Genomic DNA, 16,944 nt, shown 5'->3' with positions numbered 1-16,944 from the left:
GGGACGGAGGGAGGTAACGTTAGAATCTCCGTAATCTTGCGAAAAGTGGGAATGGCTTAAGATCAGACGTTTGTAATACGGCTACATAATGGTATAATTTTCAAGTACGTTTTTTTTTTCTTTTCGCTTTTCTATAAAATAGATTTAAGTGCGTACAATTTTTTAACTTCTTTTGCGATGGACAGATAGATTTTCGAGTAATAGAAAAATTTTTTAGCGGACTAACGCTAATAACGGTTTCGTTACACATGCAGAGGAAATCGCGCAAATTCAAGTATAAATTAAAGAAGAGACTAGCTGCATCGCCAAGAATCCGATTTAAATATGCAGAAGTTGTTTCCGCAAACGAAGTAAGATTACGTTTAAGGGTAGCGGTGCGGGGATGATCATTGCATAATGATCGAATTAGTATTCTCGTTAGCAGAGATACGGGGGAAAACGAATTACAATTGATTCTGCTCGAATCTTTCTCTTTCTTCAATTTCAATTTAAAGAATTCGAAGGATGCGACTGGAGAAAATGCGCTTGGGACTGTCCCACTCTTTTTACGGATTCGAACAATGCAAATTTATGGTAAACCGAGACGTTAAACGATTTTTTAGTAGTCGTGGCAAGCTTGAAATTAAATAATACTTTCATTATTGGAATACAGGTAAAACGTACTAATTAAAAAACAAACGTGCAAAAATGAAATGGAGAAAAAAGATTTTGTTTCTTATTTTAGCCAGCAACGCCCATTTATTTTAATGCCTACGATTAGCATGGATATCACAACAGGATACTACTAATAGCTTAGCATTTCGTGTCTAGGATTTATGACACGTTTGTCTCATTATTAAGGGTATAAATTTCCTTGTTCATCCTTTTATTTCCAAGACCAATATCCACACAATGCTTCCGTCTCCAATACCTGTTAGTAATTTGAAGTTTATGCCATAATCGCACCGTGTCTAAATATATCCCTTTGGTGTTTAATGTCCTTTTAAAAGGAAACATTTCGTATATTTACAATCTAATAAATATACATTATGATGATTATCGCCACCAATAATCAATCCAACCGTCGCCACTTCGATACTTTCCAACTCGAGTTTTGAAAATCAACAAATTTTTAAAGACCAATCTTCGCTTCGTTTCGAGACACCGTGTATACCAGGCGGTACACAGAAGTCGCGACGGAAATTTCGCAGGTTTCGCGAAAGCGAGGTCGTGGGGCCGTTCCTCCCGTACGCATAGAAAAGGCCGCGTTCAGTCCGATCGATAGATCTTCGCGGAGATGGCAGTTGCATCGCGAAATTGGAAGCCATGTCGGGAACGGTGTTGGAAAGCTGTTGTCGGGAATGTCCGCTGGCCTACTGACGAACAGGAGAAAGGAGACGACATGGGAGGAGAATATACGGGAGAGCATCGGCAGGAGAAAAGAATATTGGCCGCGTTATGAAATCGCGGGATTCTTTTACTGCGTTAAAATCGAAAATATAGGATTTTGTCCATCGACGTTCGTGACGATTTTTTGGCAACGATCGAAGAGCGAACGATTCGGTTGTATAGAAGAAAATAGGTTCGCTTGGTTCTTTTGGCAAAGATCAACTAAAATTTGTCTTACTTATTTTTCCCTTTTCTCTTGATTTAAATTTAAAATTGCCTTAACAGAGAATCGCGAAGATTTTTAAGTAGCACAATTGAATCGGACGTTACGAACTATTTCTGAATCATCTGAAACGAATTAGAAATTGGAACAGACGATATTTTTATTAATATAATTAAGATAATTTGAAGAATAGAATTTTTTTCATTATAAAAAAAATGAAATTGTAATTGTAGATAGATCAGATCTGTATGTAAATCATCGAATTTAATGCCAAGTAATAAATTCGTTAACCTCATTAACCTCGTTAATGGTTAAAATTAATTTGTTAATTTGTTTTCCCAATATCATAAATTCGGCGTGATAAATTTCTAAAGTATTCGTGTTTCTTCATTTAAAGAAACAATTTTTCTTCCATCTAATTATAAAATAAATTAAATAAATGTAATTGTAGAATAAATTAAATTTTCTTATTAATCTTCTGCAGTTAGTAAAAGGAATAAAACGCGGTTGGTGATTAGTAACAACTCGGTAAACATTTCTAAATAAGAAGATATCAGATTCAATCAGAAAAGTGAAAGCGTATTAACATCCTGAACAAATCTATATTTACGTCTACTTTATGAAAGATGTTCCGCGTGGATTACGATTGATATTCACGATAATTCTAACAAATTTCCTGACGCGACAACTAGAAGATTTCTTTTCACTTTTTTAATTGCTATCGAAGGTGTGACATGATAAATGGCTTTCTATCTTGTCCAACTGTTATTATTGATATTTAAAATCGCATTGATTTTACTTAAATTACTTCCTCCAACACTAAATTTCACTTGGATATCGATTCAACGTGAATTTTCCGTGTGTATTTTTCAATTGATTCAATTGACTAAGTTAAACGAGCCTTTACTTCTTCAGCAGGATAAAAGAAACGAGGAATTCAAGGTGAACTTGAACGATGTAACAGAAAAGCTGAAGAAACCGCTTCTTGGCATCCGCTTCCGCCAGAGAAGAACGATCACGTGGGAGAAATTCATTGTAAACTGCGAATACTAAGATTTTCGATATATCTCCATTTGATTTATATTGTTTTATTTTGTTAAGTAATATTATTTTTACTTTATATCCTCAAGAAATATCATGGTACGTATCAAGAACAGTTTATTTCTTTTCGATTCTTTAGAAAGATTTATGTAAAAAATTATTATTGCAAAATTTTTGTGATTTTTTTCATTCTATTTTTTTTCCACGAATCAACTTTTGCACTTTTATCTACTTTTGCTGTCTGTCACAACATCAACATCATTCACTTTTATTTTATCCACGCTCTTTTTATTCCTTTTCAGTACACTTTCGATCTTTTTGCGATTCGCACCTGTGTCGTGACAAATATGAAATTATTCATACGTCACGAATCATTCTTTTCGAAGGCATCCCTCGAAGAACCAGCGTATCAAATTTATATTCTCGTCATCCATCTTTCCTTTGAACCTGATTTCGATTGAAACAAGGTAAATACACTGTCTATTCGTGAACGCACTTGCTTACACAGTATGTTTAAACCGTGTATACTAAGTGTAATTTAAATTGGGAAAAGCTATATATATATAAAATTGTTTCTTACATAATTACATATAACTTACATAATAATACGCGTAATAATCTTTCGTAAATAAAAAGAAAAGATATTTTTTTTTTTCATTTCTTTCCATTGAGAATTCCTTTAAGAGCCAACAATAATTAAACATCAGGGGTGACTACTACTGGTTCCGTGATCTCGATCACGATCTGGCAAGTTACCGCGTTTGTCGTGCGAACCTGACCTAGCACGTTAGCCAGTTAAATTAAAACTTGTCGCGTTTCTCTATTACCAGGCTGCGATGGATTTCCAAACGCGCAACAGGCATTAACAGCACGCGGAAAACCGAGTTAAGCCTCGTTCAAATTAATCAAACGTTACTTGAATTCAAATAATTTGAATGATTCGAGAATTCGAATAACTTAACTTCAAACAACAATAATTTAACATCTGAAATCATCTAAAAAGACGATAATGCTTATTAACCAATAATAAGAGAGAAGAGAGAAATTTTGGACAAATCACACCTCTAATGTTTTCACCTCTAACATTCCGATTGCGATTCACCGAGCGGAAAAAATTGATCGAATGTAAGAGACAACGATCGCATCGAACATTAATATGGATATTAATTTCCAACGAATCCGTTCACGCGTCTATTCGTGGTGCACGGTATCGATTGGTGGAATCGAACAGCGAATTATTTGCGATGCTAGACACGCACGAATAGCAGGCGTACACGATCAACGGTCACATTTCCGCTGTGGAAACCTTACTCCGGATATTTCGGGAGTGAAGATTCCTAGCCACGCATTTAAACAGAAGCGATACTATTCGAACAGTTGTGTATGTTTGTTATCGATTGTGTTATCGATTGTCGCGGATTCTGTTCCACATCTCTTTTGTTCGATTAATAATTTTGTTAGGACAATGCATTTGCAAACGGGTTGAACGATACGTTTTAATTGGATACGTGTAAAAAGGAGGTTATATATATTTTATCCGATCGAATTTCATTTTCTTTCTTCTATTCTATAAATGTAGTGTAGATATTATTTTTATATATTTTTTATTGCAAATTTACTGCATGTAATTTATTACATAACATGTAAGATATGTATGTAGGTAATATGAAATATATATATATATATCTGCATATACCGGTCCTACATGTTGTTTCTTCATTTTCTATTTCGATTGAAACTTTCTATGCGGTACCCACATAAGACAAACTTTTATTTTAACTGTATTTTCATAATATTATGTGGTGTTTATGATATATACTTTCTAAAATTTAATGTATTAAGAACCGTTTCTACTTATATATTCAATGGGAGTTTAACTGTCTTCAATTGGTGCTCATCTACATATACATTCGGTGGGGTGAACATTTAGTCATATTTAATATCGACACATACAGGTGCATCTATCAGTGAACTAACAGGAAAACCTATAATGGTTATGATGTTTAGAATGCGATGCCAATCGTACACACAATAATGTTTATCAATATAACTGTTCAACGTATTTGGGATTTGGAAATTATTTTTAGTTGGTTCATTATTTTATAATATTATTTCAATTTAATATTATCTTAATTTGTAATATATTTAATAAGTATTTCTTTATAAATTTTTCAATTAATATATTTATTATTCGTAAATTTAAGAAAAATTTCTAACAAACATTACGGGTAATGATTCAATTATTTCGAATTATTATTTTTTATCTTTATTTCAAATGAAATTTGCATGAAGCTTGTTATGGAATGTACTAATCTAATAATTTGTACATTAATTGACGTTCGAAAAATTTCAAAAAAATCAAGAGTATGAAGTATGTTAACTGGTTCAACAACTGTCCCATAAAAACACGCGAATCATAAGTGGTCTGAACATCAGGAAAGAGTTGCAATTAATGTAGGTCGATTATATATATCTTATATATACATAGTTTTAATTTGTTCTAACTTTGTTTACATTACAACAGATTATTTATCGATGACTCAATAAGATTAATATCAAGCAATGATTATTAAAATTTTATTCAAATAAAATATATGATTTATCTTAATTAAGTCAATAAATTACGTTTCATATGATTCAAGTCAATAAATGTTTCATTCAAACCTGTTATTTTATTGTGGATGCAATTATTAACACATTATTGAATTTTACTGTGAAAGGTTAATAATTATGTGTGGAAGCATAAATATTTTTTCGTCTGGTGCAACTGAAACTCGCAGAATGCTTTCTCGTTAAATAATTTATACTTCAATGAAATCCTACCTTCTCGACCATCTTTAGAAAATACATTGTGCATATTATTCTTCATTCCATTATCTCCGTCTAAAGCATAATTATGTCTCACAACATAATTATTCTTCTGTCTCAACGACAAGAAAAGAAGTTCGATCTTTCCTTCCTATTGTCTGGTAGATCTGGCCACGTTCGTAATAATATTACATAAAATAATGTTATTATTTTTTTTTCATAATCTTTTTCCGACACAAACATATGGACATTTAATAGAATTTCTGTTTCTGACTAATATTATTACACGCTTATTATGATTATTACTATATTTATTATTCGATAATTCTCATTTTGAATTTTATTTTTAATTGAGCAAAATAATAAACAAATGACATCAATTGAAATACGCCATTTATCAAATAATAATTAACATTATTCACTTCCATTGTCTCGACAATTAAAATAATAAGAATTTTTATTTTAATTTCAAATCGAACTTGGCCAGATCTGTTATCTATATGTAAATATCATAGTGGCTCGTATTTTTTTTCTACTTCCGCGTTCGTTAATTCGTCGGATCCGTTGCGGGGAACAAATTGGACCACACGGTTGTCTCGAAGAAAAACAGACGGTAGAAAGAAAAGAAAAGAGGTGTACGTGCAAGGTGGAACACTTTCGCGACGAAAAGGCCCCGGGCAACGCAAGTTCTGCGAACAAGCAGAGGTTCTGAAGAGTGCAATGATTTCTATATGGGCCACGAGAAAGTCACTAGCGCGTGTCGTTTTTTTTTTCCACGGGTATTCGACCCTTTTGCACTTTCGCGGTCAAACGATCCTCTTCTTTGGCTTCGAAAATTAACCTTGCCGCGATAATCGATGATTCGAGTTGTAATGAAGATCAAGAATCTTCTTGGACCCAAAGATTCCAAGATTTTGTACAAGTAAATATGACAATAAGTATATTCATGAAATTTTTGAAAATCAATTTTTTAAAGCCAAAACGAACAAGAAAATTGATGTATGTAAAAATATCGATTAATAAGAAGTTTATTTATTTAAATTACAAACAATTAAAATTTTATTTAAACGAAACGAGAGAAAAAAAAGAAGATAAAATAAAGAAGATAAAGTTAAAAATAATTAATTATATTGTTTATAATTTCCATATTTTTTTATATCAATTTTTGTGTTTCTTTCTAGAATCGATCTTTCAAAAGTGTATCATGAATATATAAAATAAATAAGTTTTCGATTAAAAATCACAGCAGCAATCGAGAAATTGAGAATCACTGTTTTATTACACTATAACTCTATCTACAATTTTCAAAAATTTTATCGTGTTTTTCGACTAATTTTCCGCAGAGCACATTATTTACTTTTTACTTTACTTATGATTATTCCTATAACGGAACATTCTAATAATCGGAGTTCATCTTTTAAACGTGCGTAGTAATTTCACAGGGAAGAAAAAAAAAAAAAAAAAGAAAAGAAAAAAAAAAGGAAAGAATAGAAATAACGGTATTTTTTCCCTTAAGCAAACTTAGTTACATCAGCAATGTTCTTCATATATCCTTAATAGCATAAGAAATAATTGCATGTACATAAATTGAACACATCATTTAAATGAATATACTTATTGCATATATGTTAAGTGCACGTACAAAAGATCGTAACGACATAAAACGAGTCTACTTTATAGCTTGTGTGACATTTTCTTCCCCATAGGTTAAATAGTATGCAATTACAAATGTGTTTTGTTTTCTTTCGTTGTTTTTTATGTACACAATCGTGTATTAATTCATTAGGAATTGTGTTAATAGAATAGCTATTTTTTTTTCAATCAAAGATGACATATATAAGTGTTGTTCGCAGTTTCGTATTACTCTGCATTATTATCGAATTATTTCGAATATACGAAGAAGTAACAATGAGAGAAATAAAAAAAAATTTTGTAAAATTAAATACGTTTGCCAAATAATCAAAAAATAAACAATTACAAATTGTAAAAAAAAAAAAAGAAATTAAAAAAAATATACAAATCATGTCTATAATTACAATGTTACTTTCATGCATCGTAAAGCAACGACATAATAATTCATCAATAGAAAATACGCATTAATGTTCATTTCTAATGTACAAGCAAATTGCCAGTAGTTTTATTCTCACTGTGTTATTCCATTGTGAAAAAAGTGTCAATAAAGATATGCAATTGCGGTTATTGCACATAAAACTCTGTTTGACTTTGACAACATATCATATTAATTATGATTACAATTTCCATGGAATTATGAAGATGCTCGTCTTAGATAGGATCGTCAAAGATGTAAACCGTATTTCGTAATTGCCTTCTAATCTACATTACGAAACATTATTCTGCATAAATCTACAGAGCGTACCGACAATATTTGTTCGTATTACTTCTGGTAAAAAAGATTTCCGCCAAACAATACGAAATTTTTTAAAAATACTATGTAGTTTTTAAAATTGAAAATATTATAAAAAATATATGGTAATAAATAATAATAAATCGTATAGTAAATAAGAAATAATAAAATATATTAAAAGAAAACACATAGTAAGCATGTAATTTTCGAATAATGTCGATTCAAACGTGGCCAAGTCCGATTCCAACGATGTCGTACTGACGAAATCGTAATCGAATTCACAGAGAAAGTTGACCGAAATCACGTAAAGCAATTCTCCTTGAGAAAACGAATGTTCGTTTCAAACGTATGACGTTACCGAAATTCTCGATCCAACGATCAACAGTAAATCGAATCGAGGAAGTGACCGAATGTAAATCCAGGTAATATTAAGCCATCTATGCCATCGATGATATTTAAGACCGGTATTACAAGTTAGGATAACACCTATCGATATACCTTTCCATTTCTTTTGCTTTGATAACGAGAACATCGAGTAAAAGCATTATTGCGTGTACAGAAAAAAGTGAAAGTGCTTCTACTGTGAAAGATATGATATTGTAAATTCAATCCTTGCTGGAATACGCAGAGGTATCGAAATAGACAAATTGAAAGTCAAAGAAGATAAAATGGGAAAGTTATGCATGGCCAATTTGCATAACAACAAAAGGTTTGGAAGTTTTTGTTGTAAGATTAACTCGCGAAGAAAAGAAAGATTTAAAAATCTTGAAATTTATTCAACGTTAGAATATTCAGGATATTCCTAAGTAATTGATTATTTTAAAGTTAGATACTATATATAATTGAATTTAAATTTTTTTTATCATTCATCAAATAAATGATATGTAATATCTTTGCCATCTTTTTAGTAAATTTTTGATTTCTCATTTATAAAATGTGCATACTACGATAAAAAATATGATTCAAGGTAAACTTCTCATTGATATTTTTTATTTTTAAGATAAATTTTTTAAACTGAAGTTAATATTTTTTCGAAATCCTCGTAAATATCATAAATATATATATATATTTTTTATTTATTCTTGCAATAATAAAAAATGAAACAAAATGAAATTACGTAAGTACTTACACATTCTCCTCAAGATTGATAATCCATTACGAATAATAATATTTGATAACATTAGAAAATAATCAAAATGTTTATATTTATATTTTTAAAAAGTTATTCTTATGATATTTTTTCATAGATTTTATATTACAAAATTATTAACTATTATAAAAAATTTATTTCATAGTGAAAAGTACAATAAAGTTGTTTGGAATGCATAGTCAAAAGAGAAAGTTACTAGAAACTAAGAGTATTAAAGTAACAGAAATAAATTTGTTTTTAATTAAAGAAACTTTTAAATTTATAATCAATTTAATTAACTTGAACTTAATTAATTTTTTATAATAACATTAACGAATTTCTAATACATACCAAATATATTTGTTTTGAATAAAAAATAAATAAAATAATTTTATATATAGTCCTTAAGACTTCGCTTATTTTTCGATCCAAAATATTAATTTAATATAGTGAAATATATAAGACAATACATATGACTTACCTGACTTTGACCAACTCGATATAAAGCTGGATCGACATCGATAGTAAGCATCATATCTTCCACAGCGCGACGTTCATCAGCTACAGGACTACCTGGTCGCGTATTTACATCGCTTGATAATAAACTGAATCGTCTTCTGAACTCGCCTAACGCTATATGCTTAGGAAATCCTACTTTATGTAATCGAACTGCATCAATTATTTGACTTCCACGGATCTATAACAAAAATGAAATTTTCTTTTAATATATATATTGAAAACTGATATATTATATTTAAATTTATGATAATTTAAATATGAACTTGAAACCATCTTATTAATTTCTGTTTTGTTAATTGTTCAAAATTATAAATATATTAAACATAGACTCTGATGTAAATTAATTAGATATATTTATGAGATAAAAATTATATTTTTACCTGCGATCGAAGAAGAGGAACATTAATAACACTATCCTCGCTTTGATTAGATTTTACGGATAACAGACTCTTATTATCAGTACAGCCAGCATTGTGTTGTGGTAATATACAGTGGATGAATTTAACTCGTGTTCTTCGTAAAGTTTCAATCAGACCATCCTTTAACAAATTAATTTTTAAATATTTTACATATATATTTTAAATATGAAATTATGATTAATTTTAATAATAAAAAAGAAACTTATCTATTGTATCTTGCTTTTCTTATTCGTAATAATATAGAAACAATGATATCATAACATTTTCAACTCTATATATACATATATATCTCGTTCATAAAAGGAAAACCAATATAATTTCAATTACTCGTAAAATTATATAAATTAAGTCATTGTTTGAAGATAACATAATATATAATGCACATGACATAATTATCTTTTATACGAATACGAATACATACATAAAAATCTAAATATTTTTAAATAAATATGTACTTACAAAACACAAACATTTATAGAATATTTATTTATGATTATTAAACAGTAATAGTGTTATGATATTAATACTTACAACAGTAAATTTGACTTGAAGACAGATATTTTTTCTTTTTACGGCAGTAAATGTTCGTCGTATACTAGATGCTCTTCTTAGTGATTGTGACCCCTCTAAACCAGGCATGGAACTGCATAAGGTTCCAGAAACTCCAGCTCCACGTGCACTAACAAACAGCATACTAACATCTTCTCTGTTATCAAAATAAAATTAATTATTAAAACATAAAACAAATAATATTTTTTTAGGAATAATATATCAATAATACTTAATTTTTTTTACATAAATTTAAATTAAAATATGATATCTATTAAAAAATTTGACATTTATATTACCTTGTGCTTTCTTGAAGTATTGTAATGGCACTTTTAGTAACAGGATTTTCTCGTGTTGCTTTCAGCCATCCTGTTGCTGTATAAAGTACAGGATTAGTACCTAATAGATGTTGTAAAACAAACTGATTGTTTCCAGGTGCTTTTCTAAGCAATATTTGATGATCTATCAAAGAAAAAATTAACAAAATAAGTTAAAATTTATCTTAATCATATATGATATATAAAAATGTTTAAGTACCTCTATCTCCATAATGAGAGAACAGTCGATCTAAAAATGTTTCGTCACTACCACCAGGACATACTGTTTCTTCATCTAATAACCATAGCAGACCTTTTCGTTCCATTTGTCTACTCCCACTCAAGTCACTTTGGCTAGTTCGCAACATAGTCGCACTTTGCGAACTTCCACGATCTAATAGCGAAATTAAACCCTGAGGTGATCCAATTCCATCTTCATCGCAGTCATCTTCATAATCTACATCAATTCCTTCTTGGACATACCTATATTTGGAAAACATTTAGACGAATCACTGTAATAATTTTACATATAATTATATTTTACATATAATTTATTATAGCGGATGCATTACTCATTATATATTTAAATAAAATCATATATCCTATAATATTATTTTCAAAACAAATTAACATTAATTATTAAAGTTTTTATAATATTACTCGCAATTTTTACAATTTACGGCTTTATATACCTGTCCTTTGGTGCCACCAGTGTCGTATGATGAAACAGCAACTGCAACCGTTCTTGCAAGTAATTATGACACAGGTCTTCAAAACAAGCTCCAGTTTGTTGTCCACAGGAGGCTGGATTTTGAAAACCTGGCGAGTCACAGAGTAACAAAGACGACACTGTGTGTACCGAGGATGATATGGATCTGTAAACGCATAAATGCGATATCATTATCTTTATTTTTGTTTAGTTGTATCGATATTTAATTAGAAAAAGAACATACCTATTGATGAGAGCAGCTACACAGTGAAATATTTCAGAATAAAGTCCAATCAAAAGACCTTCTAAAGCATCTAAACCCATGATATCTTTGCTCTGTTCCGTAGGACTCGGTGTACGTAGAGCAGGTCTCGGAGTACTTGGTGTACCAGCACCACCTCCATTGCAAGAAAATACTATTCTACTCAATTCCTCGACAGTAGTGCCTAGTAAATTGGCAGCTTTTTCTGCACACTCTACTCTCGCGAACTGCCATCGACTTTGCGAACTAGTGCCAGCCTTAACTGCACCAGCACAACTCAGATGATATATACCGGCAAGGACCAGCCAAATGACTTTCTCATCAGACTCGGACACTCCAAGAATTCTAAAGGCGGCTACGATTCGATTAAACTCAACCATAGCACGTTGCTTATCCTCGTGCTTTTGCAGAGGTGTAATAAAAGTATTATTTTCTGCGACTAGATTTGTAAGGTGCAATTCTTTTCTGAGAGCGCCCTCTGCACCTGCCAGTAAACGATAAATCGCATGGAAAGTTGGATCTCCATTTGCTCTTCTACCTATTCTTGATTTTTCCAAAAGCAACACCTTGAAGAAAAAGACAATTAAAGTGATATTTTAGATATAAATTAAAAACCTATCTAGATTAATATATAACATGTCTTCGAATAATCCACATATATTATTCCTTTTTTCAATACTTTATCAGCCTGGAAGCCATAGTATTGGTATAAAAAAATTCTAAGTTAATTTTTAAATTTTCTTTCTAAAGAATATCAATAATAAATAAATTAAATAATAAATTAAATATAATTAATTTATGTGGATTAAAATATATATATTATATTAGAACGATTAATAGTTGGATAATACAAAATAATAATAATATTACAATTACAATAATATTACCTGTAAAGAAGCTGATGCTATTTGCCCTGATTGATCGAAATCTAAACTAAACAATTGTGTAAATCGCGTTGCATTGGAATTCATATGTGTTCTACTGTTTCCAAAAGCCTCCAAGACTGTGAATAGGGCGTTGAGTTTCTCGATAGTCAAAATCTTGAAAAATATAGCATAATTTTCTTAATTTTCTTATAATTTAAAAAGATTTTATTAATTTTAATCTCCACATAATTTAAATTTCAATTTCTTTATAAATTCAAAATTTTTAAACAATTTTTTGAACGTAATATTGCATGCGTATTTTTGTTAAAATATATTTCTTGATATTCATGATAATAATATATCAACAATATTATTAAATAATGATAGAAAATTGACTTACCTTGTTAACTGTACCTGCAGCCAATACAAGATAATGAAGAGCATGTTTAAAATTTGTCGTTTTTCCTGATCCGCTACGACCAAGAAAAACTAAGGAATGATCTCTTCGAGTTGCCAACATCCCTCTATAAGCTGCTTGCGCCATCGCATAAATATGCGGTGGCATATCCTCATTTTTACATCCTCTAAACATATGTGCTACCTGAGGAAAGAAAATTAAGTAATAAAATTAAAAAAAAAAAATTTATTTCGTTAAATATAATTATTACAAACATTAACGAGTCTTATTGTTTCCTTATTTAAAAAGAAAATTAACTTCTTCTTCTTTCTCTTCCTTTTATTAAGGTATTTTAATTATATTTAATTTCTAATTAAATCTAATTAAAAAATAAGGCAAGAACTAAATTCATCCCTTAAATTCAATTCAAATTAAATCATCAATTTTGAAAATGAAAAGTACCAAAGAACCTGTAAATATCACTTGCCTTTTCCGAGTAAATTGCCAATGGCGCCACCGGATTGATAATGATCATGCTATCTCCCGCATAAGTGTGGATTAAATTACTGGCGTAACGTTGCCTCAGTGTGTGGAGAACAGAAGATTCATTGAGAAAACGTAATTGCGAGAGTTCCTCGGCCTTGTCAAACTGAGGGGGATTGGCCTGTAAAAAAAAGAAAGAAAAAAAAAACGATTGGTTTGATTTAACCTACTTAGACCATACCACGATTCTACGAATCGTAGCAATACATTTTTTTTTCTTTCATTATCGATACTGCCATAAATCAATGAAAAATTAACAATCGAGTTAAGTTAAAATATAAGTGATCGATCTAATAATTTCTCATTGTCGTTAATTGACTATTAAATGATGGTTGTAAAATTGCAAATTAACGAAAAAAATAAATGTATCTGAATATAAATTTAAAGAAAATATCAGAACTTTTCAATATATCTAATATATTAATTTAAGAAAATTATGAAAATCGATATTGATTGAATAAATTTAATTCAAAGAAGAGAACCTTTTCAACATCTTCTTCGTCGACCAAAAGTTCTTCGCCGGAAGTAGTCAAACGAATCCTCAGCTTTCCTGTATCTGGATCTGCCGAACCACATTTCGTCGCAGGGGTGAAACCACCCCGATGTAACAACCAAATTCTCTCAGAACTCATCCATGCTTGTTCTTGTGCAAGATGCTCCTCGGATCGCGCCTATTTGTCGATAAAAAAAAAAGAAGAAAAATAGAATAATGAAAAGAATTAAGATTTCAACCTAAATTGACTTTCTAATCGAACGTGATTTATTTTATGAATGAGAAATAGGAAGATCATGATCATTTATAAATGAAGTAGAATTTGTATAACAAAATACATATATCTTTGAACATTATAACGTAATAACATATACATCTTTAATATTTTGAAAATTTATAATAAAATTTGGATTAAATGTTTGATAAAAATCTGTAATTTTTTATATAACTTCATACAAATATAAATACGATTTACACGATGTCGAAAAAAAAATGTTACTAATATCTGTTCCTTCTAGATATAATCTATTTATAATCGATAATCTACACATGGATCACTTATTTTATATGGAAAAATACTACTGAAAATATTTCAAACATTTTACGATTACCTTAAAATTCCTTTTCCTCTCTTCAAGTGTCTTTTAATTAAAAATAAAACAAGAAATTTATATTTCAAAGTGAATAAAAGTTTTTTATCTTACAAATAAAAGGAAAAATAATTCAAAAAACCAATTATATTATTTTGAATGGCTGTATAAAAAAATGTTCTAGGGAGCAATTAATTGTATTATTGTTACTTAGCATTACCACACGCTGCGTTACATTCATTTTCGATGACCAGGCAAAAGCTTGTTATGAATTCACTAAAGATGTATAAATCTGATTTGATTTCATCTAACGTGCATGTATAGAGTGTTCCTTGAGAAGCGAATGCAAGTATTTTCCCAACTATACATACATTATTCCTTTTTAAATATGTATATATGTAGGACTTACTTCATTTCGAATGCACAATTTGATATAAGAACATATAAAGATCAACTTCATCTTTTTTTAATGAAACTAACTGTTGCTAAGTAATTGAAATTTGCATTAGATGGAATAGAGTGATAATCTTGCTTCATTAAAAAGTTTCAATTGCTTACGTAATTTATTAAATTTACGTAATTTAATAAATAACTTAATCAATTTTTATATTTGTTTTGGCCTTCAGAATCGACTTTCTAAAATTATCCACTAATATATTAACACCCTGTATGTCTTTTAATACATAAATCAAATGCAGTGAAGTACGTACGTTTGCTCATTCGATCAATAGTCTCGATTAAAACAGTAACCGTACTTAAAAATTTATAGCGAATATATATATATATATATATAATGATATAATTCATTAGGAAAACGTGTATTATTTTTCAAGTTTTCTTAATGATCTTTCTATAGTCGTATTTTTAAAATTTTTCGTTTTTTTTCAGTTCGTAATAAAGATAAATTTTACTAACGAACTGGCAATAACTTATAAAAATAATTTGTAGTATTCTTAATCACTAACATAAATTATTTTTAATAATAATATTTTTAAAGAAAATACGAAATTTAAATTATCAACATCCTTCGAAATGACAGCATTATTAATACCGGTTTTGCACGCCTAATACACTATCGTTGCGTATGCTATCTTTGCGTGCCTGACCTTAATCAAATAGAACACTTTTAAAATTCAAGGTTTATAAAAGTCTGATATAGACACTAATTCTAATCGACGAGACGAATTTCAATTTTATAAATGCTAAATGGATACTATCAATATCGACATTTACTAAACGATTTTTTATCTAAACGACGTATACCTAATCTCATGCTTTCAAAAATATTATAAAACAAGAATTTGTTCATCCATAATTAGATATTTGCAAATTAACGTATCGCTATTATATATCAGTAAAAACATTGCATCATTGTATATAAAAATCCCTACTTACTAAAAAGAATAAAAATAATTAATATAACAAATGAAAATTTATTTTCTAATTTCTTGTATCCTCTTGAACGACAAAAAGCTTGTTAACTCTGTTAAAAAGAAATCTGTTAGATGCAAAAGTTGCATTAAAATTAATCACTCGATTTCTCGTGAATTTCGAAGGCACGAGCTTTTTTGTTTCGATAACAGTTCCCTTAATTTCGTGAATCACGCGGTGAGTCGCAACTGTAAATGTACACATATCGATTTCCTTGTGTCGTGTCAGCCGTTTTGCTAGAAAGCATACCGACTCGCTCTATTCTACCATGTAAGACGACTTCCTAGTAATAAATTACCATGAATCAGGCCCCAGGCTCCACGGGTACAGTGTATACAACGGTCGCATTGTTTCGCGAGACAAACAGAACACGCCATGCCTTCAAACACGGAGAGTTCCTAAATGGGAAAATTACACGATTACGAATGTGCTGCCCTTTTAACTACGTTCCAACCGCAACAACCGACCTCTATTTCTAAACGATTTGCTCAATTATACCTTGTCGGTAATTATGCTATATATACGTATAGAGAAGAGCGTTTATTACAATTAACGTTGTGTAATTTTGTAAGTTTACATGTACGTGTTTACATATAACTACTACGGATGCGCGAAATTAGTTGAAAATATCCGGATTCTCTTTAATTAAACATTATTTCATTTGTATTAAATTTCATATGTTTAAAATTTGTATACATTATCTGCATGATGCAATATATATGCATTTTTTCAATTTGAAAATATAAGATATTTAAAGCAACGTGACAATATTAAAGAAACGACCAGTACAAATTTGCATAGAGATTGAGTTTACAAGATGAAATACAATTCGAACATCTATCGTAAAAACGGTACCTAATTAAACGCCTCCGGAACACGACAAACAAAACGATCAATTCATCAATCATGAATAGC

The 16,944-nt window shown here is 29.8% G+C and overlaps 1 protein-coding gene and 1 long non-coding RNA gene across 10 annotated transcripts in view; one reads left to right on the top strand and one right to left on the bottom strand.

Moving 5' to 3' along the window:
* LOC108003383 (unconventional myosin-XVIIIa) overlaps positions 1–16,944 on the bottom strand; it is a 57,106-nt gene that overhangs the window by 18,456 nt on the left and 21,706 nt on the right. For 7 of the 9 annotated variants that reach the window (XM_062073817.1, XM_062073816.1, XM_062073820.1 and 4 more), the window contains 11 exons: positions 13,998–14,186; positions 13,456–13,636; positions 12,976–13,172; positions 12,597–12,749; positions 11,692–12,275; positions 11,431–11,613; positions 10,959–11,221; positions 10,721–10,883; positions 10,404–10,578; positions 9,834–9,992; positions 9,416–9,631 (listed from right to left, as the gene is read on the bottom strand). In XM_062073817.1, the coding sequence (XP_061929801.1) occupies positions 9,416–9,631; positions 9,834–9,992; positions 10,404–10,578; positions 10,721–10,883; positions 10,959–11,221; positions 11,431–11,613; positions 11,692–12,275; positions 12,597–12,749; positions 12,976–13,172; positions 13,456–13,636; positions 13,998–14,186 (2,463 nt within the window). Of the gene's footprint in view, positions 1–9,415; positions 9,632–9,833; positions 9,993–10,403; positions 10,579–10,720; positions 10,884–10,958; positions 11,222–11,430; positions 11,614–11,691; positions 12,276–12,596; positions 12,750–12,975; positions 13,173–13,455; positions 13,637–13,997; positions 14,187–14,619; positions 14,650–16,944 lie in introns of all 9 variants that reach the window. The other 2 variants (XM_062073814.1, XM_062073815.1) reach the window with 1 other exon arrangement.
* On the top strand, positions 127–4,323 carry LOC133665998 (uncharacterized). The gene is made up of 2 exons (XR_009829505.1): positions 127–2,731; positions 2,935–4,323. It is a non-coding gene; the product is annotated as an uncharacterized LOC133665998 (long non-coding RNA).

This window comes from Apis cerana, linkage group LG4, assembly GCF_029169275.1.
Source record: "Apis cerana isolate GH-2021 linkage group LG4, AcerK_1.0, whole genome shotgun sequence".
NCBI classification, from domain to species: domain Eukaryota; kingdom Metazoa; phylum Arthropoda; class Insecta; order Hymenoptera; family Apidae; genus Apis; species Apis cerana.
The sequence above is the reverse complement of the archived record's forward strand: the minus strand, read 5'-3'. Positions and strand labels throughout refer to the sequence as shown.